The 16,348-nt window shown below is 36.6% G+C and overlaps 1 protein-coding gene across 3 annotated transcripts in view; it reads right to left on the reverse strand.

Annotated features, from left to right (window-relative positions):
• CCDC91 (coiled-coil domain containing 91) overlaps positions 1-16,348 on the reverse strand; it is a 427,400-nt gene that overhangs the window by 231,688 nt on the left and 179,364 nt on the right. For all 3 annotated transcript variants that reach the window (XM_043966436.1, XM_043966437.1, XM_043966438.1), the window contains exons 5-6: positions 15,765-15,959; positions 9,310-9,414 (exon numbers count right to left, since the gene is read on the reverse strand). In XM_043966436.1, coding sequence (XP_043822371.1) covers positions 9,310-9,414; positions 15,765-15,959 — 300 coding nt within the window. The remainder of the gene's footprint in view (positions 1-9,309; positions 9,415-15,764; positions 15,960-16,348) is intronic.

A 16,348-nucleotide genomic window follows, 5' to 3' on the forward strand; every position in this document is an offset into this window, starting at 1 on the left:
ACAGCTAAAAATAACCAATTCAAGTACTGTGGAGCTACAGTCAGGATCTAGCAGCTTCTACATTAAAGGACCTGAAGGCTTAAAATATGACAAGAATCACCTACCCAGCAAAACTGAGTATAATTTTAAAGGGGGGAAAATTGGGACTTCAATGAAAAAGAGGACTTTCAGATATTTGTGATGAAAAGACCTGAACTGAATGGAAAATCTGACTTTCAAATAAAAGACCCTAGAGAAGCATAAAAAGGTAAACAGAAATAATAAATCTTGAGTGATGTTAAAAGGTTAAACTGGGTAAATTCCTACATGGGAAAATGATATTTTGAACTCATAAGAACTTTCTCAGTATTAGGGCAGCTGAAATGAATATATTTAGAGGGCACAGATGTGAATTGAATATGAAGAGATGATATCAGTAAAGTATTTTTTTGTTTATCCTTTTTATTTTGTGGGGCAGGCAGGGTGGGGTGGCTTATGTCTGGGGCTGGATTTGGGCTTAGGGCATCCTGGGTCCAGGATTGGTGCTTTGTCCATTGTGTCACCTAGCTGACCCATGATAACATCTTTAAAATAAAATTAAGGAGTAAGAGGAATGCACTGGAAGAAGGGAGAGAGGTGGAATGGGAAACAAGAAAAAGTTTAAGGAGTGGAGGGGAAGATGGGGAAGGAAGAGAGTGAGTGAGCCTTACTTTCATCAGAATTGGATCAAAGAGGGAATAACATACACACTCAATTGGGTATAGTAATATATCTTTCCGTGAGGGAAAGTGGGAGCGGTAGGGGATAAGGGGGGAGAGGTGAAAGAAGGGAGGGCAGATTGGAGGAGGGGGCAGTAAAAAGTAAAACACCTTTGAGGATGGATAGGGTGAAAGAAGATAGAAAATAGAGGAAATATCAAGGGGAGGGAATAGGATGGCAGGTAATACAGTTAGTAATACTAACTGTAAAAGAAATGATGAGGAGGATGCCATCAGAAAGACATATGAAAAATGCAAACCATCAAGAGAGGAAGAACTATTGGTATATGAATACAGATTGAAGTATAATTTTATTTGTTAGTTCTTCTTTCTAAAGTTGTTTTGTTTACTTTCTTTCACAACCTGACTACTGTAAATATGTTTTGCATAACTGAACATGTATGACTTATAGTGAATTGCTTGATTGCATAGGGAGGCTTCAGAAGGGAGGGAGGGAGAAAATTTAGAACAGAAAGTTTTAAAAAATCAATGTGAAAACAAATGATAAGCAGGATGCCATTAGAAGGACATATGAAAAATGCAACCCATCTATGCATAAAGAACTGATGGTATCTGAATACAGATGAAAGTATAATTTTTTTGTCAGTTCTAATGTGGAAATGTTCTGGATGACTGTACATGTATAACATGTTGAATTGTTTGAGTTCTTAAGGAGGGGTGGGAAGGGAGGGAGGAAGAGAATTTGGAACAAAGGTTTTTTTGTTTTTGTTTTATTAATTTTTTTTAAGTGAGGCAATTGGGGTTAAGTGACTTGCCCAGGGTCACACAGCTAGTAAGTGTTAAGTGTCTGAGACCAGATTTGAACTCAGGTACTCTTGACTCCAGGGCCAGTGCTCTATCCATTATTAATTTTTTGCAGGGCAATGAGGGTTAAATGACTTGCCCAAAGTCACACAGCTATTAAGTGACAAGTGTCTGAGGCTGGATTAGAACTCAGGTCCTCCTGAATCCAGGGAAGGGGCTTTATCCACTTCGCCAACTAGCTGCCCCCGGAACACAAAGTTTTACAAAGCCAATGTGAAAATTTGTTTTTACATGTAACTCGGGTAAAATTTTAAATAAATTAAAATTTTATAAAAATTGTCATTTGAAATTATAAGGGGATGCCTATCTCTGTCCCAAGTTATAGGGAACTTAGCTGGGGTTTCTTATATATTGCTACTTATAAATTAGAGGCTATAGCACCAGTCTTTGGCATTAAGGATTTATGAAAGCATATTAAATGTTACCAAAGAGAGAAAACACATTGCTCTGAATTAAGAGTTCAGAAGCCCTACATACGTAGATAGAAAGGAGAGTGGAGACTACATGGCTACCTCCTCCAGTATCCCAGGCCCAGCATAAAATCGCAAGACAGGGAGAGGTTCAGCAAGAATTGCAAGGAGAAGAGAAAAGAGACCCCACAAGAGAAAAGAGCGACCCCCCCCCTTGCCTCAAGGGTTGTTTTTTAAGTATTTTACTATTCTCTAGTTACATATAAGGATAGTTTTCAACATTTGTTTTCATAGGATTTTTAGTTCCACATTTTTATCCTAGCCTCCCTTCCCTCCCTCCTGCTCAAGACAGAAAGCAATCTAATACAGGTTCTATGATAGTCATCTTTTGAAAGAAGAATCAGAGCACAAGGGAAAAAAACCTCCAAAAAAAAAAAACAGTCCAAAAGTAGAAACAGTATAGTTCAATCTGCATTCATATCTCACAATTCTTTTTTCTGGATGTTGAGAACATTTTCTGTCATGAGTTGTTTGAAACTGTTTTGGATCGTTGCACTGCTGAGAACAGCCAAGTCTATCACCATTGTTCATGACACAATGTCGCTGTTACTGTGTACAATGTTCTCCTGCTTCTGCTCCTCTCAGTCAGCATCAGATCATGCAAGTCCTTCCAGGTTTCTCCGAAATCCTCCTGTTCATTTTTTCTTACAACACAATAGTATTGCATTACATTCATATACCACAATAGATGGACATTCCCTCGATTTCCAATTCTTTACCAACACAAAGAGTGCTGCTATAAATATTTTTGTACATGTGGGTCCTTTTCCCTTGTCTATGGTCTCCTTGGAATACAGACCTAGCAGTGGTACCACTGGGTCAAAGGGTATAAACAGTTCCATAGCCTTTGGGCATAGTTTCAAATTGCTCTCCAGAATGGCTAGCATTAGTGTTCAAACTTTTCCATAGGTTCTCCAACATTAATATTTTCCTTTTTTGTGATATTACCCAATGTGATAGCTATGAGGTACTACCTCAGAGATGTTTTAGTTTGCATTTCTCTGATAAATAGTGATCTATAGCATGTTTTCATTTGGCAATAGATACTTTTGACTTCATCAAAAAACTGACTGTACATATCCTTTCACCATTTCTCAATTCGGGAATGACTTACATTCTTATGAATTTGATTTATGTCCCTATATATTTTAGAAATGAGGCCTTTATCAGAAATTCTGGCTGTAAAAAATTGTTCCCCAGTTTTCTGTTTCCCTTCTAATTTTGGATTACTTCTGTTTGTACAAAACCTTTTTTATTTAATGTAATCAAAATCGTCCATTTTGCATTTCATAATATTCTCTATCTCTTGTTTGGTCATAAATTGTTCTCCTCTCCATATATCTGACAGGTAAACTATTCCTTCCTCTCCTAATTTACCTATGGTATCACCCTTTATGTATAAATCATGTACTTATTTTGACCTTATTTTAGTATACAATGCAAGATGTTGCTCTAGGCCTAGTTTCTGCCATCCTATCTTCCAGTTTTCCTAGCACTTTTTCCCAAATACTGAATTCCTATACCAGAAGCTGGAGTCTTTGATTTTATCAAACAGTAGATTACTATACTCATTTACTACTGTGTCTCCCGTGCCTACCCTATGCCATTGATCCTCCACTCTATTTCTTAGCCAGTACCAGACAGTTTTGATGACTGCCACTTTATAGTAGAGCTTCAGATTTGGTACAGGTAACCCACCTTCTTGTGCATTTTTTTCATTATTTTCCTTGATATTCTTGACATTTTTTTTCCCCAGATGAATTTTGTTATTATTTCTTCTAGCTCTATAAAACGATGTTTAGGTAGTCTGATTGGTATGGTACTGAATAAATAAATTAATTTAGGTAGAATTATCATTTTTATTATATTAGTTCAAACTATCCATGAGCAATTAATATTTTCCCAATTATTTAGATCTGATTTTATTTCTGTGAAAAGTGTTTTGTGTTCATGGAGTTCCTGTGTTTGTCTTGGCAGATAGAGTCCCAAGTATTTTATATTGTCTATGGTTACTTTAAATGGAATTTCTCTTTCTAGCTCTCGCTGCTGAGCTTTGTTGGTCACGTATAGAAATGCTGATGATTTATATGGATTTATTTTATATCCTGCTACTTTGCTAGAGTTGTTAATTGTTTCAAGTAATTTTTGAGTTGATTCTCTAGGATTCTCTAAGTATACCATCATATCATCTGCAAAGAGTGAAAGTTTTGTTTCCTCCTTGCCTATTCTAATTCCTTTAATTCCTTTTTCTTCTCTGATTGCTAAAGCTAACATTTCTAGTACAATATTAAATAGCAGAAGTGATAATGGATATCCCTGTTTCACCCCTGATCTTACTGGGAATACCTCTAACTTATCCCCATTACATATAATGCTTCCTGATGGTTTTAGGTAGATACTGCTTATAATTTTAAGGAAAGCTCCATCTATTCTTATGCTCTCTAGTGTTTTTAATTGGTATGGGTGCTGTATTTTGTCAAAAGCTTTCTCTGCATCTATTGAGATAATCATATGATTTTGGTTAGTTTTTTTATTGATGTGGTTGATTATGTTAATAGTTTTCCTAATGTTGAACCAGCCCTGCTTTCCTGGTATAAATCCCACCTGGTCATAGTGTATTATCCTGGTGATCACTTGCTGTAATCTTGCTAATATTTTATTTTAAAATTTTATATCGATATTCATTGGGGAAATTGGTCTGTAATTTTCCTTCTCTGTTTTGGCTCTGCCTAGTTCTAGTAACAACACCATATTTGTGTCATAAAAGGAATTTCATAGAACTCTTCCTTCACCTATTTTTCCAAATAGTTTGTATAGTATTGGAATTAATTTTTCTTTAAATATTTGGTACAATTCACTTCTAAACCCATCTGGCCCTGGAGATTTTTTCATAGGGAGTTCAGTGATGACATGTTCAATTTTTCCCCCCCAAAATGGGCCTATTTAAGGATTTTATTTGTATTTTTGTAAATTTGTATTTTTGTAAATATTTAACCATTTCATTTACATTATCAAATTTATTGGCATACAGTTGGTCAAAATAGCTCCTAATTATTGCTTTAATTTCCACTTCATTGGTGGTGAAATCAGCCCTTTCATTTTTGATTTTGGTTTTCTTCTTTCTTTTTTTTAATCAAATGAAGCAAAGGTTTATCTATTTTATTGTTTTTTTTTCATAAAACCAGCTTTTAGTTTTATTGATTAATTCTATAGTTTTCTTGCTTTCAATTTTATTAATTTCTCCTTTGATTTTCAGGATTTCTAATTTAGTATTTAATTGGGGATTTTTAATTTGTTCTTTCTCTAGCTTTTTGAGTTGCATGCCTAATTCACTGATCTACTCTTTAACTTTTTTATTCATGTAAGCATTTAGAGATATAAAATTTCCCCTAAGCACTGCTTTGGCTACATCCCATAGGTTTTGCTATGTTGTCTCATCATTGTCATTCTCTTGGATGATGTTATTGATTGTTTCTATGATTTCTTGTTTGACCCACTCATTCTTTAGGATGAGATTGTTTAGTATCCAATTAATTTTCAGTCTACCTTTCCATGATTCTTTATTACATGTAATTTTTATTGCATCATGATCTGAGGAAGATGCATTTACTATTTATGCCTTTCTACATGTGACTATGAGGTTTTTGTGCCCTGATACATGGTCATTTTTTTTGAGTATGTGCAATGTACTGCTGAGAAAAAGTATATTCCTTTCTATCCCTATTCAATTTTCTCCAGATACCTATCATATTTAAGTTTTCTAACATTCTATTCACCTCTTAACTTCTCTTATTTATTTTGTGGTTAGATTTATCTAATTCTGAGAGGGGAAGGTTCAGATCCCCCACTAGTATACTTTTGCCATCTATTTACTCTTGTAACTCATTTAACTTCTCCCCTAAGAATCTGGATGCTATAGCACTCGGTGCATACATATTTAATATTGATAACATCCTTATTTAATCATACCTTTTAGCAAGATGTACATTTAGATTTTATACATCATATTTCCTTCCTTATTTCTTTTAATTAGATCTATTTTTGCTTTTGCTTCATCTGAGATAAGAATTTCTATCCCTGGGGGCAGCTAGGTTGCTCAGTGGATAAAGCACCAAGCCCTGGATTCAGGAGTACCTGAGTTCAAATCCAGCCTCAGACACTTGACACTTACTAGCTGTGTGACCCTGGGCAAGTCACTTAACCCCCATTGCCCAGGGGGGTGGAAAAAAAAAAGAATTGCTACCCCTGCTTTTTTTTTTAGATGAGGCAATTGGGGTTAAGTGACTTGCCCAGGGTCACACAGCTAGTAAGTGTTAAGTGTCTGAGGCCGGATTTTAATTCAGGTACTCCTGAATCCAGGGCTAGTGCTCTAGCTACTCCTGCTTTTTACCTTTATTCTGTGTGTATCTCTCTGCTTCAAATGTGTTTCTTGTAAACAATATATTGTAGTATTCTGATTTTTAATCCACTCTGCTATTTGCTTCCATTTTATGGGAGAGTTCTTCCCAGTCACATTCAGTTAAGATTATTGTTTATTTCCCTCCATCCTCTTTTCCCCTTTGCTTGTACTCCTTTTTCCCTTCTTTCACCCTATTCCTCTTGACCAGTGTTTTGCTTCTTGCCACTGATTCCCTCAATCTGCCCTCCCTATTATCAGCTACCCTTCCTTTTCTTGCCCCCTCCCCCACCCCTGATTCTGCCCTCCTATTGATACCACCCTTTTCCCCTTCCCCTTTTGCTTCCTTAAAGAGTAACTAAGTTTCTACAAATGGCTCTACATGTTATTCCCTTCCTGAACCAAATCTGATGAGAGTAAGGTTGAAACAATGCTCACCCCTCCCTTCTTTCCCCTAATTGTAATAGTTTCTTTTTGTGCCTCTTCATATGATGAGCCCCATTCCCCCCCTTCCTCTCCTCCGCATGGTCTTTTTTTATTCTGCCCCTTAAATTTCGTTAAAACATCACAGCACAGTCAATTTAATAATACCTTAACAGAGATACAGATCCCAAGAGTTAAAAGTATAATCATCCTTCTTCATAGGTGCAAGCATCTCACTGAACAACCTTCCCCCACCCCCTTCTTTATTTCTTTATATTTCTCTTGATTCTGGTATTTGGAGATCAAATTTTCTATTTAGTTCTGGTCTTTTTCTCAGGAAGCCTTGGAAACCCCCTATTTCATTGAATGTCCATCTTTTCCTCTGAATGAAAATGGTCAGTTTTACTGGGTAGTTGCTTATGGGTTGAATCCAAGCTCCTTTGCCTTCCAGGAATATCATATTCCAAGCCTTGCAATCCGTTAATGTTGAGGCTGCCAGGTCCTGTGCAATCCTGACTGTGGCTCCATGATATTTAATGGTTTCTTTCTGCCTAGTTGGAGCATTTTCTCCTTCACCTGATAAGTCTAGAGTTTTGTTACAATATTCCTTGAAGTTTTCCTTTTGAATTCTCTTTCAGGAGGTGATCCGTGGATTCTTTCAATGATGATTTTATCCTCTCATTTGACAATTTCAGGTAAATTTTCCTTGATAATTTCCTGAAATATGATGTCTAAACTCTTTTCTTGATCATGGCTTTCCTTAATCTAAAGTTTTGTTTTTGTCTGTTTTCTCTCACAAACTGGCTAAGGTGGAGATGTTTTCCATGACTACACATGTATAACTTATGTTCAATTAATTGCTTGAGTTCTTGGGGGTGGGAAGGGAGGGAGGAAGAGAAGTTGAAACACAAAGTTTTTAAAAAATTGATGTAAAAATTTGGCTTTACGTGCAATTTGGAAAATAAAATTCTAAACTGTAAAAACAAAAAATACACAAAGGCAGTTAGTAATGTATGAGCCTGTAGGTCCGGTCTTTTGAGAAAAGGCCATTAGATGTGTAAATTATGAGATCACTGGTAACTTTGATCAGGAAGTTTCAGTTTCATGATGAGATTGGAAAACAAATGATGGAGAGTTAAGAAGACAGTAGGTGAGAGAACAGAAAGGGGAGACATCTAATGTAGATAGACTTGGGAATGTTTGTAGTTTGCAGGGAAGAAAACAAGGAGAGAATGAAGACTGTGTGCCATTTTTGTGCCTTTTCAAAGGCCTGGAACATATTCTCTTTTTTCATCCACCATACTGAATCCCTAACTTCCTTCAAAGACCAGATCACATGTCAATAATAACAGCTAATATTAACAGAGAACTTTAAGGTTCACAAAGGCTTTTATCTCATTTGAATCTCACAACCTTATAAAGTAGGTACTATTATCCCCATTTTACATGGAGGAAACTGAGTATGAGAGTTTTAGTGATTTACCCAAGGAAACAAAACCAGTAAGTGCTTGGCATTCTATTCACTATGCCATCTAGCTACCAACCACTGCAGGAATCCCATCCTGATTCACCATTTCCCTCCATCCACAGTTTCTAATGTTCTTTTCCCAAAATTGCTTTGTATAAATATTGTATTATTTTATATTTATGTGGTGTTTCCCTCTGGAAAACAATTAATTCTGTGAGGTCAAGAACTATTTATATTTGGTTTTGTATCATCAGGGCTTAGAAAAATCATTGTCATGTTTAATAAATATTTATTAAATTTAATAAATGCTTGTTGAATGACTACTGAATGGATCGATCAGTTTTAATAGCCTTAGATTCCTGAATCAGAACAGGATCTTTTCTAGTAAATTCCATGCTTCTTTGGTTCAACAACATCTTAATATCTAGTCTAATGTTCAAACATTCATGCTACATACAGCTTTTTAAATCGCCATTTAAGGGGTGGCTAGGTGGCACAGTGGATAGAGCACTGGCCCTGGAGTCAGGAGGACCTGAGTTCAAATATGGCCTTAGACACTTGACACTTACAAGTTGTGTGACCTTGGGCAAGTCACTTAACCCCAATTGCCTCACCAAAAAACAAACAAAAAATTTTAAAAAAAATTCCCATTTAACAATTTACAGATATTTATTGATGAAAATGTTAGTTAATGTTTAATGCATTTTAATTAAATATACACTCTAAATATTTATTGAGCACCTTTTATTTTGGCACCACAAATCATTTCATTAACATTTTTTTTTTCCTTAGTGAGGCAATTGGGGTTAAGTGACTTGCCCAAGGTCACACAGCTAGTAAGTGCTAAGTGTCTGAAGCCAAATTTGAACTCAGGTACTCCTGATTCCAGCGCCGGTGCTCTATCCACTGCGCCACCTAGCTGCCCAAACATTTTAATATTTAACATTTCATTAATCATTTTAACAGTTAAATGTTAAAAATTGGGTTTACCTGAAGCATTTTGTATTTTTCCTGGAAAACAACTGCTTCATCTTCTTTTCCTTTTAGGAATTCTTTTTCTAAAACTCTATGTTTTTCCACCAATGTTTCTAAATCCTATAGAAGAAAAAAAAAGCAAAGAGTACCAGATTTTACAGTGGAGACTGTCATAATTCACTCTAAGCTATTGTTTTAGCCAAGAATTGTAGAATTTTACACATAGGTTAATTGCACAAGATTCATTACACTAGATTTTACATATGTAGTCAAAATATCTGGATATCCCTCTAATTAAAAAGGCCTTTTATATTCAAAGACACATGAGGACATTATAAATATTCCTTGGGCATGGAGTCCTGGACATAGCCACTATTTAGTGTATTTCCTAATGATTTAATATATATTGCTGGATAGTCGATAATTTTTTCCATCTTCAGCTTTGTTATTTTTCTTATGTTTTTTTTAACATTCATTCTTAAATTTTGAGTTACCAATTCACTCCCTCTTTCCTGATCTTCCCTCACCCTTTGAGAAGTCAAGCAACATACCTATTATACTTGTTAAGTTACACAAAATGTATTCTCATATTAGCAATGTTGGAAAAAAAGAAAAAGAAATTGAAAAAAAATGTTTCAATCTGCACCAAGTTCATCAGTTCTTTCTTTAGATGTGGATAGCATTTTTCATCATGATTCTTTTTAAAATGCCATGGATCATTATTTAATAAACATTTATTAAATGCCCACTTTGCTAACCATCAGAAATGTAAAAAGCAGTCCCTTTTCTCACAAAGCTCACAATCTAATAGAAACTGTTACCATTTTTATTAGGTTCCTATCTCTTTTTATGTGTCACTGACAAAGATTTGGAGCATTATTCCCCTAACTTCATTTTCACCATAAGCTCTGTATAAAACTACAAGATTTTGCATGCCATAGTGCTTTATGGGAATACATATATCAGAAATGATTGGCCTCTTTTATTTTTAAAATGTTTCAGAATATTTACCATTCTGATATAAAAATATGTATTAACATAGTGAAAAACTGTCCTGATCAAATTACAGAAGGGCACTTCTATATTAACTGAATCTGATAGCTTCATATATGATCTCTGCATAGAGAGAAAATAGGTTTCTACACCCTTGCTAAAAATTTAGCCAGTTCTTTCTTACTAAACAAATTTGGTGAAGGAAAGCCTCTACTACAAAATAAGCTGATGAACTAAGAAATAAGCTCATGAGAGTCTAACATTGTGCTGCATTTTCCATGAACAGGCAACATCTACACACAAAATCATTGAGCAGTTTTAAACCTTAATCATGGGTGACTGTTGCCCTTTATTCTTGAAGAGGACCAAAATGGCATCGTTATGGTGGAGTTAAGGTGCATTATGCCAAATTGTGACCAATCAGACCAAAATGAACTCAGAAGGCTCTAACACAGGTTAGGCACAAATAATTCATATGAACATTTGGAGAGATGTGTCTAAATTTGAAAATCTCATATTTATTTTGAGCTATTGCAATTCTGCTTTGATCACAGAATACAGCACCTTCTTTGATGTAGGCATGCCATACTGGGCAATCCTGTGCCAATACCTCCCATCTCTCACAATCGATTCCAGTGTTCTTCAGAGAGACCGTGAGAGTGCCCTTGTATCACTTCTTTTTACCTCCATTTGAGTACCTGCCATGTGTGAGTTCTCTCTAGAATATTTTGTTAGGCAAACATGCATTCAATCAACATGTCCAGCCCTGTGGAGTTGCACGCTCTGCAAGAGGGTTTGTATGCTTACCAATTCAGCCCCAGAAAGGATTTTAGTCAGGTACCTTATCTTGCCAGGTGATCTCCAGAATCTTCCTAAGATGATTCAAATGGAAGCAATTCAGTTTGCTGGCATGGCAATGGCATACTCTCCAGGTTTCAAAGGCATACTACAATGAAGTCAGCACAACAGCTCGGCAGAACTTCAATATGGTATGTAGTCTAATACCTCTTTTCTCTCACATTTTCATTCAGAGTTTCCAAAACACAGCAAAATCTGGCAATGCGTGTATCAACTACATCATCTATGTGTATACATCTAAAAAGTATATTGCCAAGGTAAATGAAATTATCCAAAGCATTCAAAGCCTTCATCTGCTGTAACTGATGGTTCCACATATAGATGGTGTTGTACTGGCTGGTGGAGAGCCTCTGGTTTTTGGGGGGTTTTTTTGGTGTTAACTGTTACGCCAAGATTATCACAAGAACAAGAGTATTAATACACGTTATGTTGTATCTCAGCCACAGAGGCTGAAATGAGTGCACAATTATCTGCAAACAAAAAGTCATGTACCAACTCTCCCTCCACTTTATTCTTGGCTTGTAGCCTTTTAAAGTTAAATAATTTACCATCTACCAGAAGTCCACCAGTAGTAGATTTCTATGCCATCTTCATTCTCAATGAAGGAATCCATCAACATCCCTGAAAACATCTTGCTAAAGAGCATGAGAGAAAGCAAACAGCCCTGTTTGCATAAAACCACTGGTGACTAGGAAAGTGCAAGACCACTGTCCATTATCTAGAACTCATGACAGCATGCTATCATGAAACTGATATATAATACTAATGAACCTTTGTGGGCAATCAAATTTTGCCATGATTTTTCTACAAGCCCTCATGACTGACAATATCAAAAGCCTTGGTCAAATCAAAAAATGTTGCATACGAACTTCTCTTTCACTCCTGTCATTTCTTCTGGAGTTCTCAGAAGCAAACACCATATTGACAGTTCCTCGGACCTTTCTAAAGCCACACTGGTTCTAGGTGAGATCGGACTAGCTGATTAAGGACAACTCTGGCAAGAATCTTGCCAGAAATGATTATCTCTTTCTCTGTCTCTGTCTCTGTCTCTCTCTCTCTCTCTCTCACACACACACACACACACACACACACACACACACACACACACACACACACACACACCCCTCACCCCCACGCCCATGACTCTCACAGGACAACCCATTTCCCTATCATTTACAAAGATAGACAATGGAGGCATCTTTGAACTCCTGGGGAATAACCTCCTCTTGCCATAACCTGGAAAATTTCCATCAGCTTTTGTACGAGCAGTGCTGTGCTCTATGAATTATCTTGGGAAAATTCTGGAGATCCCCTGACTTGTAAATCTCAACTGCAATAGAATCAAGACCAGCTACTTCACCATATTAGAGGAGGCTAATGGCATTCAAAACCTCTTCTTCAGTTGGAAGTTCAGATAGAGTGGGATTCACTTCAACTTGAGGTATATGGTCAATGGCTTCAGCATCAATTGATGATGGAAATGTTAAGTCTATCTTTCCAGGATCATGTCTATAACACTAATCAATGTGTCTCCATCAGTACTGAGTAGCTGAGATACACTATAGGTCTTTGGCCCATAAAGAGCCTTCAAGACATCATAAATGCATTTTAGGTTATTACTATCAGTGCAAAACTGAATTTCATCTGTCTTCTTGCTGAGCCAAGAAGCTTGCATCACTCCAAACTTCATTTGCCCTTTACTTTTTTTTTTTTCTGGGTGGGGCAATGAGGGTTAAGTGACTTGCCCAGGGTCACACAGTTACTAAGTGTCAAGTGTCCTCCTGAATCCAGGGCTGGTGCTGTATCCACTGTGCCACGGAGCTGCCCTGCCCTTTTTTTTTTTTTTTTAGTGAGGCAACCGGGGCCAAGTGACTTGCCCAGGGTCACACAGCTAGTAAGTGTTAAGTGTCTGAGGCCGGATCTGAACTCAGGTACTCCTGACCTCAGGGCCAGTGTTCTATCCACTGCGCCACCCAGCTGCCCCCCTGCTCTTTACTTTTGATAGTACTCTACTTTTTAGAGATAATTGAACTATCTTGTGCTGGTAAACCCTATAGAGTTCTCATTTTTTGTTTGGCAGCTTCTTAACTTCCCCATCATTTTTGTGAAATCGATCTCATTCCAGCTCACAGAAGCACTCTAGTCTGCTGACAGAAAGTCTTTTGCTAGTCATCTTGCCTTGGAGATGTTGCTTTTGGTGAATGTGAATGTTTAGCTTAGAGAAAATGTCTATGATCAATCCAGCACCCTGTGCCACACATCATCTTCATCCCTCTCACATTCTGGTTGTCTACTTAAAATGCCATAGTCTATTAAATGCCAATGCTTGCTGCAAGAGTGCATCCACAAGGTTTTATTGTGTTTAGGTAAATGGAAGACAGTGTTGGTGATGAGGTCATAGGATGCAGAAGCCTTCAGTAGTAGGTGACCATTGCTGTTGCTGTTTCTAACTCCATTCCTCCCAAGAACTCCCTGCCATATGTGATGGTCGGTACCTACTCTGTCATCAAAGTCACTCAGAATTATAAGCTTGTCCTCTTCTGGAATACTGATGATGAGGATCTCCAGATCTCTATAAAATTTTTCTTTAACCCCATCAAGATTCTTCATGGTAGAAACACAGGCATTGATGATAGTGCCATGTCATTTTCCTATAAGCAACAACCACATTGTCATAAGCCTGCTGTTCACTCCCCTTCAAAGGTATGCACATTTTTTTGACTAGAATAGTTTTGACGGCAAAATCTATACTAACTTCATAGTGTTCCCCATCACTGCAGCCACTTCAGAAAAATGTGTATCCAGCTCTGACTTCTATAAGCTGGCCTTCATTTGCCAGCCTTGTTTCACTCAGGACTACTATTTGGATGTGATACCAACTGAGTTCTCTCACAAGAGCTGTTTGTCTTTCAGGTCTATTGGATTTCATGTTGTATAAAATGTGCAAATATTCCATGTACCCATGGTGAGTGGAATCATCTTCACAAAAGCTTTTGTACATCTTTTATGTTTCAGCCTCAGGATGGGATTCCCCATCTGATAAGGAACAATTTATAGGGCCCTTTTCCTAGTCCCTTTTTTCATGCCAGGAGGTACAGTCCTTAAAAAAGGCTACTTAACTGTAAAGACTTAGATGAACTTTTGTACAGTGAAGTGAGCAGAACTAAGAGAACATTGTGCGCAGTGAGAGCAATATTATTTGATGAAGAACCATGAACGACTTAACTCAGCAAATTACAATGATGCTAGATAAATCCAAAGAACCAATGATAAAGCATATTATCCAATGCCAAAGAACGAACTGATATTTATTGAACACAGATTGAAGCATGATATTTTTTACTTTCTTTCATTTTTTTCTTTTATTCATGTTTTCTTATACAAAATGACTAATTTCATGATAGTTTGCATAACTGCCCATGTATAACCTATGTTTCATTGCTTACCACCTCAGGGAGGGAGGAGGGAATAGAGGGAAAAAGGGCCAGAATTAGGAACTCAAAACTTTAAATAAAAATGTTTATTATTATTTTTAAAAAGGCTACTCAGACACCCAAGGGGCAGTAGAATACCACTGCTGCTTCAGCCCAGTGAGAAGATGACTTATACCCTAGGCCACCTGTGTAAAAGGTTATGACTACAGTATATCTGAACCTATGGATTAGATAAAAGTGGTGAAATGGTATGGGTGATTTGTTTTGACTCATGTATAAAGTGGATTTAATTGGTTCAGAGTTGTGGAAAGTCATCACCCTCATAGAGTCCAGTGCAAGACAAAAGTCAAAATGGCTGGTGATGGCTTGGGATGTAGTAGATGATCTTAGCATCTTTGATGTCTCACAAAGCTTTCAGTGCTCCACAGCACCTAGCTTCAGGTTGGAACAAAATATTCTCAACCACTCATTCCACTGGGGGAAATCTTTATATGCTTGGGGTAGACACCTCCGTAAGTTACCAATGGGTTTGAGACCCTTTGCTCACCCTCTACGTGGTGGGATGTGACCACTGCCCATGCTACAGCTTCCTGGAGCCACAGATGAGAGTTGGGTGAATCAGGTGGACACCAAAGGTAGAAAGTGGCCCTAAAAAGGGCTAAGCAGCCCTCACATCAAAGGTACTATTTTTCCTTGAATACTTCTACACACCATACACATATATGTGTATGTATATGTATGTTTATATATATATATATATATATACATACACAAACAGGGACACATACTAATCTATATGAATATCTATAGTGTATGTGTCTATATGTGAGTGTGTATATAATATGTAATTACATATGACTATATAAATATAATTATATGTACATACACGCACACATATTTATATATACATATATGTGTGTGCTTGTATGTACATTTGTATGAAACTATATATGTCACAAATGAAGACCTAAGCTAAGAATTCAAGCAAAACTTAATAAAGCTTATAGTGCATAGTTAGAATGCAAATTACTAATCATTAAAGGTTTTCCTTGATACTAGATTCATTTCAATTGGTAAAAACATGTTCATGGCATTACAGTATTAGTTTCCTCTGATAAGATTTTAATCATGGTAGGAATATTTTAATCAACTTTTGAAAGCTTCTGCAGGGAAATGCCATAATACCTTTTTAATTCTCTGTTTTTCTTCTTCAGATGCTGTAAGTTTAACCTCCAAGCTTGCAACTTTTTGTCGAAGGTCCATGTTTAACTCAATAGCTTTATGATCCTCAGTATCATCCAGAATTGAAATTGTTTCATTAGTTTTTTCATCAGGTAACTCCAATGGAAAAACTGAAGGATCAATACTATTTGTTGACTGCTGAACCACAATGGGAAAAAAATCAAAGAAAAACTTACAATGTACCAATAAATAAAAACATCTCAAGGGCACTAGAAACCACATTTGGAAATTAAGTTTTAGCAAAGACTGTGAAAATATTTAACCCTGTAAATAAACAGATAAATCCTTAAAAGCATTACAACAATCTCATCTTTTAGAAGGGGACAAAATTTCCTCCAAAGCATTTATTTGGATTACAATGCACCAACGAAACTTTATAAACTTTTTCTGGGCAAGGTAAAGCACTTGAAAAAATTAATACATTAATTGGCCACACTTTGGTCCAAAAATAACTGGAGCTTTTAGGGGTTTTCACAAAAATCTCTATATAGTTCTTTAGAGCTAATTAAATCAGACTCTGAAAGTCC

Source organism: Dromiciops gliroides, chromosome 5 (assembly GCF_019393635.1).
Source record: "Dromiciops gliroides isolate mDroGli1 chromosome 5, mDroGli1.pri, whole genome shotgun sequence".
Classification (NCBI taxonomy): domain Eukaryota; kingdom Metazoa; phylum Chordata; class Mammalia; order Microbiotheria; family Microbiotheriidae; genus Dromiciops; species Dromiciops gliroides.